The following is a 15,399-nucleotide window of genomic DNA, read 5'->3' on the forward strand; positions in this document are numbered from 1 at the left end:
TCTCCTATTTTTCTCTGTACTTTTTTGGAGTGGGCCAATTCCCTTCACAGGTGGGGAGTGCACGCCTTCTCCAGGGATGAGATAACAGTCGGGGGGAAAATGTGAAAGATGAAAGGATTTATTTTAAATTTGTATGCCTTCTATTTATTTCTCTCCCCTCTTCCAGTAAGTTAAATATCAGTCTGTTACAACCGTGAACTTTTAGCAACAGCAAAAAAGCAGTCGGTTATGTCGTAGTATGTCTGTCTATATGTCTTGCACTGATATGTTCTTATATCTTTGTCTTGCTTTGCCAAAAATAAAAAAATACTGTACTTGAGTACAGCCTAAGGAACTTTTTTCTTCTCCATGTTATCGCTTCATTATGTTTCTACACTCCAGAGGAAAGTACTTTTACTTTTACTCCAGGTACATTTTCCTGACAGCTGAGACCACTGGATACTTTTCAAAATAAGATCCTAAATTCATAAAAAAAAAAACGAATAAAATACATCAGTGCAACATTAGAGATTTAACCTGTGGTTTCTAAAAAATTCATCTTGTAACCTCTGGCAAAAAAAAAAAGCCACTGTAGTTGAAGCCTATGGTCATGTTTCAGATGAGTCATTAAAAAAAAACTGTTTGAAGCCCAAAGAGGTCAAATTATCTAATATGCCCAGAGTCCTTTTCCTGGCATTCTTGTAATGAAAAATCTCATATTACTGTATTGGTATTACAAATCTGAGATCGAATCAAATTATAAATTCTGGATACAATGGGCCATTTATTTCTTCTTGGAAGGGCTGGTCATAAAACTTCAGGAGTTTCAAAAAAGATATATCTGATGTCCTGTGGAATGACGAGGAAAGAACAAACCTGGGATGGGCTTGCAAATCTCAGCCACTCCCGTTTTCTCGGTGTATAAATGCGGCGGGTGCTCCTGTCACCATTTTGTCGGCGAGGGAGTGGAGCACCTTATTTATTTGTATTTTTTGGTAAACTCCAATCGCCCAAGCTCCACATCGAAATGGAGACGAAGGAGAATTCCCTGACGCAGGTAGGTCGTGCGTGTCACTGGGTTCGTGCTCCTGCAACACTGCTGGGACTCAACGCCTGTTGGGAAAACAAACAAACAAACAAACAAACAAACAAACCACGAAAAAAAAAACACCGGGTTTCTTTTAAATTCTAAGAGGCGAATTGATAAGGGGATTTACTCTTTTCATTTTTTTTTCAGCTGGACATAATCCATGAGGATGCGATGTAAGTGAAAAGTTTTTTTAATTTTATTGTTTTTTTTTTTTAACTTTTTACATGCACTTGCTAGAGCTTCTTAATAAGCAGGCACACGTGAAGGCCAACCTGAGGGGATCCTGCAAAAATCGTGTTCCTCAGACATCATGTGATGAAAATGACACGGTGCCCTGCAGAGACTGTGTTGTGACCGCACACAACACACTGGCTGCAACCAGCGATTATTTCGATCAGTTGATCAGTTGTTTGGTCCATAAAAATGTTGTGACAGTCTGAAAAAAGGTCGACTGTCTTTTGTTTTGTCCACACACCAAAGATATCCAGTCTACTGTCATAGAGGAGCAAGGCAACCAGAAAATATTCACATTTAAGAAGCTGTGATCAGAGAATTTTTTTTTTCATAAAAACTACTTTAACCGATTAATCGATTATCGAAATAGTTGCTGGTTGAATTTAGTAATGCTAATGGATTAACTGTTGCAGCTCTACTCCCAAATGCTTATGCGTGACCTGCTGTCAGATTTACTCGTGTGTGCTGGGATGCAGAAGCCGAAACGCCAACTTGCCTTTGATTGCTCTTTCATTCAGATCCCCTAAGATGGATCTAGAGACTGCATTGAAAGAATGCTCCGCCGCCCTCGACCTTTTCCTGAACAACAGGTTTGCCGATGCACTGGCTGTTTTAAAACCCTGGTAAGTACTGGCCCTCCATCAAACAATCCAGATGACTTTGAATGTCTAAATGTGCAGCCGATTCCCACTGCTGGCACTGTACTCTCATCCTTAGTTAAAGGCATTTGCTTGCTTTTCCGATTGTTTTCATGGTTTTTTTTTTTTAACATAATAGAAAAAGCCAAACATCATTGCCTTTATTCCCCTCAGGAAGAGCCAGAGCATGTATCACGCAATGGGCTACAGCAGCATCTTGGTGATGCAGGCAGGCATGACCTTTGAACATACGGACATGGATGCTGCCATGACATCCCTGAGAGAATCCCTGCAGACATGCCAGAGGTATGGAGGGAAAGTTCCACAATCTTTAGTTTGGGATTTGTTTTGGTTTGTTGCAGGGGACCTTGCAAAGCAAGAAAACTTGTCATATATTAAATGCAGATGAATACATTTTTTCATTTGTCCAAAAAAGTAGGGACACTGTCCTGCTACGTCTAAAATGGTCTCTTGGTAAATTGTCACAAAAAGTTGCGAGTTCCTTTTTTAAAAAAACAAACAAACAAACAAACATTTTCAGGTTTCGGAAAAAAACTGGTATAGTGGAGACTCTGACCAGCCTGTGGTACAGGCAGCCAGCTGACAATATGACGGAGGGTGAGTGAACCACTGTCACCACACTATGCACTCCAGATAATATGCAAACTTACAGGAAGCCCAAAAGACAGTTGACTGTCGGGCAATCACGTACTTCCACCCATTTAGCTAGAAATGATGCAATCCTGAATTACAACCTCTTGGCTTATATTCTACTTTAAATACTTTCCATTAAAATATATATATTTGAAACGTTAAGGCGTTTGTTTTCACCTAACCTGTGACATTCATTTCGACTTCAACAGAAGAGGTGCATGCGGAGCTGTGCTATGCCGAGGTTCTGCTCCAGAAGGCAGCGCTCACGTTCCTGGATGAGAGTATAATCGGCTTCATCAAAGGAGGGATGAGAATACGAAACAGTTATCAGATTTACAAGTAAGAAGCTTGGTGTGTACTCATGAGGGGGAATGGCCCTTGACGAACAATAACAACCAGATGTGCTGGAATAATAATATATCATATTTCAGTAAATTCCAGTGGATTTTTCAAATGTCATCTTCCCAACTAGGGAATGCCAGGCCATGGCAGTTGTCATGAAAGACATGGGAAAACTCAAGAGTACGCACAGTCATTTTAGAGGCGGTGTCAACATGGGCATTGGATCGTTTAATCTGGTGAGCTATGGAAAGCATGAATTCATACAGAAATACAAAATCGACGTAACTTGTCTGCCGATTTCATTTTAGGAACAAATGAGTGCAAACTGTTGATTTTCAGTGTGATGGAGGACTTACAACAACTGGTGTCCTACCGCTGTGTTTCGGTTGTATCCTAATAAACCAACCCCGGTTGTGTGTCCTTGTTGTTATCAGATGCTGTCTCTGCTTCCATCCAGAGTCCTCCGACTCATGGAGTTTTTGGGCTTCTCAGGAGACAGGGTAGGTCGCCGGAACCCACATCTTGGCTTAATGAAATAAATGTTTTGGTGAAAGGTGTCTTTTTTTTCTTCTTTTTTTTTAATGTTAAATCAAAGAATCGTTTGCTGGTTGTCTCACAGGAGTTGGGGTTGTCAGAGTTGAGAGAGGGAGCAGCCAGCAACAGCCTGCGCTCCATCCTCAGCACCCTGACTCTGCTGATGTTTCATCTCTATATCACGGTGATACTCGGTTTGTCCATTTCACTTCTTTCACATTTACATCCCTCATCTCTATGTGAATAAAACATTTTCTTCTATCATTTATTTTGAAAAGGTCTGATGATGAATTCCCTGCGCTCTCATTCTTCACTCAGGTACTGGAGAAGGAGACCTTGTCGAGTCCGAAGCTTTACTTGAACCCTACGTTGAGAAGTTCCCTAATGTGAGCAGTTTGTTGTGCCGATTCTGACTGATGGGAGATGATGTTTTCTTTATTCTATTGCACTACGAAGTGAGATTGCATCATTTTGAATTAATCAAACATATTTTGTCTTCAGGGAGCCCTCATTGTTTTCTACACCGCAAGAATTGCTTTGCTCAAAGGAAACTTCACATGTGTGAGTATTTTTTGTTCTCCCGACTGAACTCGTTGATTAAAATGCATGCTCTGCTCACGTGGCTGGTGTTTCTGGGTTTCTCTGCAGGCCCAGGAGAAGTTCCTGGCGTGCATCGCAGCACAGGAGGAGTGGCATCAGATTCACCACCTCTGCTACTGGGAGCTGATGTGGGCCTACTCCTTTGAGCAAAACTGGAGGGAGGCTTATCAATATGCCGACCTTCTCTGCAAGGAGAGCAAGTGGTCCCAGGTATTCTAATGTGACCATTTCGTTCGTCCATCTGTCCTTTTTCATTCTCGTGAACGACAGATGACGGGAATACCTTGAGTAAAGTTTGACACAAAAGTCCACAAGGATGAGCTTGAAGGTCAAGGCCACTGTGACCTCACAAAACGCAACAATTAAAATGCCAATTATGATAACATACAAGTTTTACTACCCTTATTAAATTCTTTTAAAGTCTTCATTAAGTCTGGACAGACATGGATGAAAAGAATATATTTTCCCTCATAACAAGTTGTTTGCTCCTTTTCTTGTAGGCTATTTATGTTTATCAGAAAGCCGCCATCTTGAGCATGCTCCCGGAGGAAGAAGTGACTAAACTGGGAGAAGACGTGGTCGAGTTATTCAGGTGTGCTGGGGAAAGGACAATAATCTATTGCTGCAATTCTGTCTATAAATGCATTGTAACGCGACGCGTGTGGCTTGTAGGCAGGTGGAGGGTCTCCGTTTGAGAATTGCTGGGAAATCTATTCCAACGGAGAAGTTTGCAGCGAGGAAGGCCCAGCGATACTCTTCCTCTAGCCCCGTGAAATTGGTCGTTCCTGCGTTGGTAAGAACATGTGGTTTCTGTTTTTTTTTACAGTCAGTGAATAAACACAAACCATTTCAGTTTTAAAGTGTTATTTGTTTTTTGTGACAGGAAATGATGTATGTGTGGAATGGCTTCACAGTAGTTGGGAAAAGGCCTGAGGTGACCGAAGCCATCTTGACCACCTTGGAAAAAGCAGAGCAGCAGCTTAAAGATGATCCAAGTGAGAGAAACAGCAGAATTTTAATACTGTCATATACATCTTTTTTTTCTTTTCTATACATATCATCAAACATACTAAAGTGAAGCTAACAAGCGTTATGTCTGCATAGACCCATCAGAGTATCACACGGATGACGAGTGTGTCGTCCAGCTGCTGAAGGGCTTGTGTCTAAGACATTTGGGTCGTCTGGTCCAGGCTGAGCTGTGCTTCAACCACGTCATTTCCAGGTGAGGTCATCTTGAAACACTTTTTTCAGACATGCACTGAACTGGAAGTCTGCACATTTTCCTGAAATGATCTGGAGGGGCTGTATGTGAGAACCCAAATGTTGCTCTGGACATTTTCTGGACATTTTGCTGCCAGCCCCCTCAGTGAAATTTCCGGAGAGTGTCGAGTGAGCGCATGTGAGAATACAGCGGTGAGCTTGTGTGACTGAATAGACCCACTGAAGTGACTTTCCATTTGTTAATTTATTCCAGTGAAAATGTTATCAAGCATGAAAACTATCTGGTGCCATTTACCATGTACGAGCTGGGCCTGTTGCACAAGCAGAAAGGTGACTTCAAGACGGCCGTCACAGTGATTGAAAATGCCAAGTAAGTGTTGGTTCCAGGTTTCTGTTTGTGTGGTTTCATGTTTTTATTTGTACGTATTAACATGTGTAAGTGTATGACAAAGGAAAGTTCATGTCCCTCTCAGAAGTAACATCCAGCATTGTGTCCTGGTGACACTTCATAGCCGCACCATTGTGAACACTGCCTGCAATTGTTTGTTTTTGTGTACAGTGCCACATGAATAAATTACTGTCAAAGCCTAAAGCTTTGAATCGCATCGTTTAGTGTAGATTTTTACCTGCAGTCGATCCCTTACCATTATATTCTTACATTTTATTGCTAAGGAGTCTACTGAAGGGAAAATGAGATGCAAACTTGGAATCAAATGTATCAACAAGTGCAAAACGTGGTTACTGGATTTTTTTCTATATATTGGGCAAGGTGCTAATGAGTGCTATTATTTGCAGGCTGAACTACAAAGACTACAGCATGGAGTCTAGGCTACATTTCCGCATCCATGCATCACTCAACACGATGGGCTCCTTTTCGGCCAAACTTCCCCCTTCGCGTACACCAGCTTAAAGACCCCGTGGCAGGAAACTCAACAAAAAAAAAGAAAGATATAATATATAAAAATACTACTCTCTATGCCACCTTGAGCTCTGTGACTGCATTTCAAATCCTCTGGATGGGCCTCCTGCTTTAATCCCCCACCCCCTTCACTTTGTCGGCACAGAAGTGCAAAGCTCTGAGGCACAGCCCTCCAGACAGGGCAACTTCTAAACCTTGTTTAAAATGTACAAAACTGGTCTGAAATTACATCTAGGGCAGCGAGTAGCCTCTGACCTTCTTTATTTACTTTGTTATTTTTGTTGAAATACACTACACCTTGCTTGTCTGCACTTCAATAATGGGATATTGAGAACATTTCACTTGCCCTGCTTGTTAATGTCAAATCAAAGCATGCTTGATTGTTCATATTTTTTTTTTTATATACCATCATGTTTACAGCGAACAATCTTTAATGAGGTCTCTACCTCAATGTATTTCTGTGTTCAAACAAAGTTTGAATGAATCTTGTAAAAAGAAATAAAAGTTTGTCTGTTCTTCTTCATGCCATGCCGTATGTATCCGTCTGCTTTGGTAAATCTTTTGGCCAGAGTAAATCGGAATCAAACACATGAACTGCAAGGTGTTTGCAGGACATTTGATCACTGAACTTAACATGACATCCTACTGATGAAGTCAGAAACCTCTGGCTTTCCTTTGATTATTATTATTAATATTTTTTAAAACATCCATTCAATGTCACGCGTGTTGGGTTTGTGTCTGAGGACCACAGGAAGTAGGGTCTAGAAAGTTTTTTCCCGTCCACCATTGCAGGACGTTGTTTAATGTTTTGCCATGAGCATTAGAAGGATACAGCCACTTAGTGGTAAACATGGATTGTGGTCTTCATGAAGTGTGGAGAATATATATGTCCTCAGAGTGGCAGTCTAAAGATTGCCCATGGTTTATGCTGGTCAATTTGATTTAATCACAAATCTGCACCACTAAAGTGGAAGATCAGTCCTCAATGCCTATTTGAATACATTGTGTGAATTCCCTCATCTGTCTATCAGATGTGTGTCAGATCACATTAACTGTCCCACGGCGGTGACGAGTTCCTCTCCACCGCTGCTGTCAAGTGCTGGAGAGACCACGTGGTGCGTGTGAGCCGATCAGCTGACTCCGTCGGCGGTGCTGGGGGGGGTGGAGGAGGAGGAGGAAAAGGGGAAAAGGAGAAGATGGAAGGGAACAGAGACGAAGCGGAGAGATGTATAAACATCGCGACGAGAGCCCTCGAGGCCGGCGACAGGGAGAAAGCGGAGAAGTTCCTGGTCAAGGCGGAGAAGCTGTATCCGACCGACGCCGCCAAAGGTAGAGACCGAGCCAGCAGCGCCCCGTGTGCACTGTCAATCACCGGGTGTTAGCATGCTGCTAACGCCCGTTAACGTCAACCCGCGGGACGAGCGCACACCGGTGGACCGTCGTGTGACGGTGCACACACGTGTGTCTTTCGTTTGTTGGCATGGGAACGAACAAGACGGGGAAACAGAACAACAACTTGGTCCAGGTTAGCTCAGCGGGAGGCCTGGCGCTGTGGTGCGGCTAACCTAGCTAGCTAACCTAGCTAGCTAACCTAGCTAGCTTGCGCTTGGCTCTCGGTCAAACGCTCTCGGTGTTTTTTTAAATGGGAAGTCGAAGTGTTAATGGCGGTGGGAATGACATCTAGTGCAACACGGTAATGCTGCTTCACACCACAAAGCTGGACGCCGTGTGTCGACAGGACACGTAAGAGCGTCGTTGAGACGTAGAGTTTTCATCTTTAATGATGCTGTAACCGTGTGCCAGTGGGTGTTCGGGCTGAGGGCAGAGCCGCCATGTGGAAGCCGGGGGACGGTTGTGTCGTCCGCCTGGAGGGAGTCAGGTTGGCAAGGCGACAGGTTCAGGTGCCAATCCTGTAATTCAATGGTTGACCCCCAGGGAGAGCCTCGAAGTACCGGCTTCAATCAAGGACACACAGGTGTACATACACGCAGGTGTACAGGAAGGTGTACACACACACAGGTGTACAGGCAGGTGTACATACATACATACAGGTGTACACACACACACACATGGGCACAGGCAAGTGTACACACATACATGTGTACAGGCAGGTGTACACACACACGTGCACAGGCAGGTGTACAGGAAGGTGTACACACATACAGGTGTACAGGCAGGTGTACACACACAGGTGCACAGGCAGGTTTACACACATACATGTGTACATATGTACAGGTGTACACACATGCAGGTGTACATACATACAGGTGTGAAGTGAGTGTGGTGGATTGCAGCTCACATAATGTTTCTATGGATGGAGTAGACAGTAGATGTGAGTGGGACTGTATTATAGGTTTGATGGACTTGCACGTTGAAGGCCTATTAGCTCTTCGGTTGTTTAACTGTACTTTAATGGGTTGAAGTGGAAAGTAGTGAAATGCTCAGTTTTAACTTTGTGTCTGTGTTTAAAAGCCCTAATGACAGTCCCCAAGCTGCTCACAGGAAGCTAGTGGATAAGTCACCGAGTGGCATGCAAGAGCACACACACATGTCCACCAATCTGCAATCTGCAAAAGTCAATTTATAGCAAGTTTTCATATTTTTGAGCAAATAATCAAGGAACTCAAGGTTTTCTATCGATGTGCGCAGCACAGGATGTGCATTGAAATGTAAAAGGTGTTACACAACAGGCAAAAAAGGAGGGGCTTTGCTGCTGGAATGGTTAAAAAAATATCCTACAAATATTACACATGTACATTGAGTGTGTATTGAAGGGAACAGGGGAGCGGGATGAATGTGTGGGTTCCTGAGCTCAGAGCTCATTTGATGGCTTGGCTTGCTGTTTTGAGACAGTGGGAGGGAGTTTGTAAATGTGCAGATATCTTGCTGAAATAGGAAACCTAATCTTTTAAGAAGTAATCATTTGCTACTAACACGAGGTTGCCATTCATGTCAATCACTGTATAATGATATTTATACAACTCTTCATGACTTCCATTCTAAGTAAGTAAAGGATCAGTGAAAGCAGGAACAGAAAAAACAGAACTGAGCGTTGAAAGCAGCTCATTTAGTACCTTTTATCTTTGCAGCCATAGTTGCCTTTACACTGCTACCACCACATGAAGCCAGTGCGTCAATGAATCTGCTGTTGTGCGGTGTTTCCCTATTCGTGGAGAAGCCTTGACAAGGTTACTGATAAGTGGTGCAGAGAGGGTTTACATGTGCACTGGAACAGTAGAAATGTAATGTGCAGACAGGTCTGGCTGTGGGTGACAAGATGCATTACATCCACTGATGTTGCAGTGGTTTAAAGGAGATGGCAGTTCTGAGGCAGCACCTGCACACAGGCAGCTGATATCACAGCAGCCACATGGGTACAACCTACTTATAACACTTATAGCACTTTCCTATATGTCAAACTGTCAGTAAGCTGGTCACCAACTGCCTCAGTTGACCCAGGATTTCCGAACTTCTGTGGACGTGCTCACATTAAAGAAGGACGACTGTCAATAAGTACAGCATCAAGAAGATGATATCATAGACCGTTGATGACTGAGCAAATTGGGTTGCAGCTGCGAAAATATAAGCATGTGAAAGAGGATAGAACATTTTTGGGTGTTATGGTTAGCTTTCACAAATCACATTAAGTTTCATCCACAATCTTTTATACAGAAGCCTGAGGACTAAGGTGTATAGGGGAAGTGACCTAAAATGACTTTTTTAAATTTAAAAAAAAATTAAAAATAAATAACACAAGAGCCTTTGAGCTTTTCCATTCCTTAATGGCTTTCTTGAGCTCACGCTCAGATCCAATAAAGTTTGTCCCATTATCTGAGCGAATGATCCTCACTTCTTCAGTTTCTCAGACGTGAGTCCCATCGACGCATAGTCTTTGGGGTTCAGTGAGGTGTTAACATATCTCCACTGACCTGGTTCAGAGATCGGCAAAATTATCCCAACTCGGTTGGCAACAAAAGTACAGAATCTGCTTGTTCTATTTCTGATATACTTCAGCACCGTTGTGCTGTCTGACCAGATCACCGACTCTTGGAGTTGCAGCTGCAGTTCCGAACTCGGTTAACAGTCATCAATTCTGCAGAGAAGTACCTGCTGCATTATATGTACTTCGATATTTTCATGACATTTTACTAGGGGCTTGGCACAAAAAGGTTCTGGAAAATGTCCGTAGTAACATTTAAGGACAGTTACGTTCTCACATACAGCCCCTCCGGAAAATTGTTCCGACTTCAGTGCACGTCTGAAAGCAGCTAAGACAATTTATCATTGAACCTCTTGTACTGAAATTGTTGCATCTCCAAACATCACCCACCAAAGTGGTTGTTGGCATCAAGGTGTGAGTTTGAACACCAGTGTTGATTTTTTTGGGGGGGGCGTGAGGCAGATTTACATTGTGTAAAATGTGTTGAGGCTAATTCCATATGTAAATTTACAGGTTCCTCTTTTGGAATTTGTTAAAAGATTTGGACACGCCTTTTTAATCCTTAGCTCATGGCTTTCTCCTCTCTACTTCAGCATTGTTGGACGCATTAACGAAGAATGGAAGCTCAGCGGGTAATGGTGCATATCGAAGGAGACCAGCAGAAAGCTCGGAAAGCACCGGCGCCCGGCCAGAGAGGGAAGGTCAAGAATCTGCTGGCGGTGATTCTTCTAAAGGCTTCACCAAAGACCAGGTCGAAGGTGTGCAAAGGTGAGAATTTTGGGGGTTCACAACATCTTCCCTTTTCATGTGGTATTTTCTTATTTCTCTTCTCACTACTTGGTACTGTAATCTGACCCGCTTCACGTGGCCATTTTGCTGCTTTCCCACATTTGGCCGTTGGGCATCAGTACAGTTCCTATCACACTTGATTAGACCTTTTAATCAGTGGCTGAAGGACGGCACTGTAGACGCTGCAGTGTTGTGCACACAGCTATTGCTATGGGAACGTCTTCAACACTGTGTGTTGCCCACGAGGGGAGAGAGAGAGAGGCATTTAGTGGTGTGAACTAGATACCAGGTAACCACTACACGCTCTAATTTTAGACCAAAATTAGAATGTGTAAGGCTGCTGGTAAATATTACCCACACATACCCTCCAATTAGATGATTAGAAAGCTGCTGATGGAAAAATTTGTTCGTCTCCAAGATAAACATGTTCTGGTTGTTATGCAGTCGTCCTCTCCCCGGTGTTTTTATACTAAATCCTTTGAGGAACCTTCAGTGGGTTAAAAGTTGCATCAAAAGTAAACCTGTTGTTTATTGTTTACATTAGAAATGTCTTTGGTGACCTCATCAGTCGTCCTACTCCAATCATCACTCAGTGATGTGTAATAATAAATATTAATAACAATTAGTTTATTATTATTACTATTTATTGCTTTTACTATCATTATATTGCTTCATAGAATTCAGTTGTCCAAATTAATTACTCCCAGCAAATTGTCACCAAAATGGAACAAAATGAATTGATGTTTGCATAAGAGCTGAACACAGTTAATTGAATTCAGCGTCAGTTTGATTATTCTTTAATTCCCCCCGTGTTTTCTGGTGGTACTGCTCTGTTATGTCCCATCAGTATGCTTTCAGAAGACCTGTACAACTACAGATGAAATGCAGACAGGAGGCTCTGTTTGTCTACATATTTGTATCTAATGTTGTGATGTAACCTTAAGGCCATGACCATCATGTCACTTTCACTGATAAGCCACTGTTGTTAGGAAAGAGACAAGGGAAGAAGAGAGCAACACTAAAGCCGAATAATTTGTACCCTGCCTTTCAAATATAATCCACATTGTGTTTTATTTTTTTCACTTCCTTGTCTCTGTCTTGTTAGAATAAAGCGGTGTAAGGACTATTATGAAGTGCTCGGTGCTGGTAAAGAAGCCGGCGAGGATGAGCTCAAGAAAGCCTACAGGAAATTAGCACTCAAGTTCCATCCAGACAAAAATCATGCACCTGGAGCAACGGAGGCCTTTAAAAGTGAGTCACTGGTGCATCGTAAACATGTGATATTGAAAATACTGTCTTTATATATGTAAAAATGTGTTCGTTTGTTTAGTACGTTTGACTTGATATGCAGATTTCACCCCCTGACTCTAGCTGTTGATTCTGGTAAAGTTGGTATTATTTTGTGGAGCTAAGATGGCATCACACATGAGTCGAGTGGAACAGCAGTAGAGCAAAATAAAAATTCAAGACCAGAAGATTGATAGTAATGCCGCTTTCCCATGTGATAATAACGAGCGTTGTGACCCAAGGAGTTGAATCTCTAAGAATTAATGTCATTAACAACGCCCCCCCCCAGAGATTGGTAACGCGTATGCAGTGCTGAGCAACCCAGACAAACGACGGCAGTATGACCTGACGGGAGGGGAGGAGCCCAGCAGCCAGGGGCACTCGCACGGCGGCGGCTTTGACTTCCACAGGGGCTTTGAGGCTGACATCACTCCTGAGGACCTCTTCAATATGTTCTTTGGAGGTGGTTTCCCTTCATGTAAGTGATTATTGCCCATCATTTTCACTTATCTATTTCTTGTCTAAACCTGTTACTCTGTTACTGTTTTTCCTGTTAATTATTATCTGTTCTTGTGATGCCACGTTATCAGTTTATTTCTTCTCTGAACTTTTTGCACTTTGATTGGTTCACAGCTACCAGCTCTACCTATATTTGGGAGGAAAAAAAGAATTAATGGACTTCTTTTTATGTGGTAGAAGAAATCCACACATGATGAAAGCTTTTGAATGCAGCTCTCTGTGTAGAGCTTAATTTGTGACTAACAGGATCTAGTACCTCAGGTCTCGTGCTCTTAGCAATATTACCACTCTTACTGCCCGTCTTGCCCACATTAAAGCATTCGAAACATGGCTTCACATCAAAGTTTTATTCTATTCTATTCTATTGGTTCTGATAATTAGTATTTTTAGAATTAGACCAATAGATGCATTTTTTGGGGGGGGGGTTGATTGATGATTTGTTCTTGTTTGTTTGCCTTAACTACAATCCTTGCCTCATTTCCCCAGCATGAATATATAGATGACGTATCCCTTACTTTTTTGTTTTTGACCACAATCAATAATTTTCCTATCTACAGCAAGCACGCACACCTTCACCAATGGCAGGACGAGTTACAGCAATCACACAGATTCCCGACAGGAAAGAACGGAAGAAAGGGGAGACGTATGTAGATGGTTGTATTTCACATTGTTGTTTGCACACGTGGCATATTATACATGAGTATGAGTGTTCATTTCACCATATATTCCTTTTGTTGTAGAAATGAAAGGACTTGTACTGTGTTTGTCTCCAGGGTGGTTTCTCAGTGTTTATCCAGCTGATGCCCATCGTGGTCCTGATTTTAGTATCAATACTGAGTCAGATGATGGTATCACCTCCACCGTACAGCCTCTACTCTAGACCGTAAGTGCACACTCACACACACACTCTGACTGTTAGTTATTAACTGTCGGCTGCAACAGTACGCAGAAAATCACTAATCCTTTGTGACATTCACTTTTTCCTTTGTCTTTTTCAACACATATTTCCATGAATGGTTTAACCGCAATAGTTTACACACATTTTGTTTTCTTTTGTAACATTCATACACAGAGCTTCAGTAAACTTGTGCCATGTCCTCTCCAGGGGGTGTTCTGTTCTTATCCCATTTTTATGTTGTTTTCATTTTGCTCTGGGTATTTTAAATGTTCTCTTCTGCAGTTTACAGAACATGCATATAGCTTTAATAACATTCTTTTTACTCTCCCCCTGCCCCAAAAATCTCTTCCAGGTCCACGGGTCAGACCTTGAAACGGCAGACCGAAAACCTGCACGTTGACTATTATGTCACTAAAGACTTCAAGTCTGAGTTTAAAGGCTCTGCGCTTCATCAGATTGAGAAAAATGTGGAGGAGGACTACGTAGCTAATGTCAGAAATAACTGTTGGAAGGAGAGACAGACAAGTGAGTGCTTAAGTACACAGCCTCAGGACTAGCTTACTGAATTCACTAATGGTATCTGCTGTTCACTTTGTTCTCTTCCAGGACTCATTTGTTTTGTCACTCACATTGTTTTCCTTCTGCTCTCATCCAGAAACAGACCTGCTGTATGCTGCTAAGGTCTACAGGGATGACCGAATGCGCAAGAAGGCAGAGCTCATGACCATGGATAACTGCAAGGAGCTGGACAGACTAAATAACCTATTCAGAGGAGGATGAGTCGGACGCCTTTAGATCATGTAAATGTATACGAATAGATGTTTATGTTTTTTTTTAAGGAAGAGTCTTAACACTAGGAGCAGAAACTTAATATAATTTAGGTCTGTTGTTGGAAATTTTAAAAATGTCCCTCTCTTCATACCCCCCCACCACCAACTTCACTTCTTCATTACTCCAGCCTGACCCCAGGAATCGCCTTGTTGAATTTTTACTCACCATTTTCTCGTATTTTCCTGGAAACGAGAAGGACAAGGACACTTGACTGTGTAAAGGCACATGCTTGGAGTAGTGAGAACCCAGGAGGCGCTCTGCATAAGAAAACCACTCTTTAAATCAACCGACGGCATTTGTCTTCATCATCTGCTTGACGTGACTTTTAGATGGGTTCATCTGGGGGTGCTTGTCCTCCGGGCAAATCCATTTCTGAAGAAAACGGGGGAGGGGAAAAAGAAGGAAACGAAGAACATTGAATGCATCTTTTAGCTTCCTTCATTCTAAGTGCGGATGAAGATCGGTGGATCGCGAAGAGCTATCAATGATTTTGCCACCTAAAGAACATTTTTATGTTGAATGCTTGAAAAATGTGAACATGGTTGGGACTTGACATGGAAGGACACTGAAGCTGTTGTTCATAAATGGTTGTATATTTTCATTATGGAATGTTTGAAATTTATGCATTTATTTAAGTAAAAAGGTTTTCTTTCATGCTCACCTAACCATTTAAATAAAGTAAAATCATGACCATAGACTGGATGCATTTGTTTCTGTGAGTCAGTTCAAAAAAAGTAAATGAAGTGGTATGAATCCATCACTAAAATTTTGAGATTTGTCAATTCAGCAGACGGTGGTATATTTGTTTTCTATCAAATAGAGCTGCAATGATTAGTCAGTTAACTGATTAGTTGGTCCACAAAAAACATTCTTTAGGCAATAATACTAAACATTTGCTCTATTAAAACCTTTTCAAATATAACG

At 42.1% G+C, this 15,399-nt stretch overlaps 2 protein-coding genes across 2 annotated transcripts; both read left to right on the forward strand.

Moving 5' to 3' along the window:
* Positions 1-915: 915 nt before the first annotated feature.
* Positions 916-6,739, forward strand: LOC118311843 (tetratricopeptide repeat protein 39B-like). Its single transcript, XM_035635920.2, has 18 exons — positions 916-1,036; positions 1,217-1,242; positions 1,822-1,926; positions 2,116-2,247; positions 2,483-2,559; positions 2,805-2,934; positions 3,068-3,173; positions 3,372-3,437; positions 3,557-3,665; positions 3,790-3,857; positions 3,973-4,032; positions 4,120-4,281; positions 4,572-4,663; positions 4,744-4,864; positions 4,955-5,066; positions 5,176-5,293; positions 5,546-5,662; positions 6,088-6,739. Exons 1-18 carry the CDS (start codon positions 1,007-1,009, stop codon positions 6,200-6,202), a joined length of 1,746 nt encoding a protein of 581 aa, XP_035491813.1. The 5' UTR covers positions 916-1,006; the 3' UTR covers positions 6,203-6,739.
* Positions 6,740-7,355: 616 nt separating this feature from the next.
* On the forward strand, positions 7,356-15,170 carry dnajb14 (DnaJ heat shock protein family (Hsp40) member B14). The gene is made up of 8 exons (XM_035635927.2): positions 7,356-7,540; positions 10,745-10,919; positions 12,046-12,191; positions 12,517-12,705; positions 13,304-13,389; positions 13,520-13,629; positions 13,997-14,169; positions 14,300-15,170. The coding sequence occupies exons 1-8, from the start codon at positions 7,408-7,410 to the stop codon at positions 14,422-14,424; spliced, it is 1,137 nt and encodes a 378-aa protein (XP_035491820.1). The 5' UTR covers positions 7,356-7,407; the 3' UTR covers positions 14,425-15,170.
* The last annotated feature ends 229 nt before the right edge of the window (positions 15,171-15,399 follow it).

This window comes from Scophthalmus maximus, chromosome 8, assembly GCF_022379125.1.
Source record: "Scophthalmus maximus strain ysfricsl-2021 chromosome 8, ASM2237912v1, whole genome shotgun sequence".
Classification (NCBI taxonomy): domain Eukaryota; kingdom Metazoa; phylum Chordata; class Actinopteri; order Pleuronectiformes; family Scophthalmidae; genus Scophthalmus; species Scophthalmus maximus.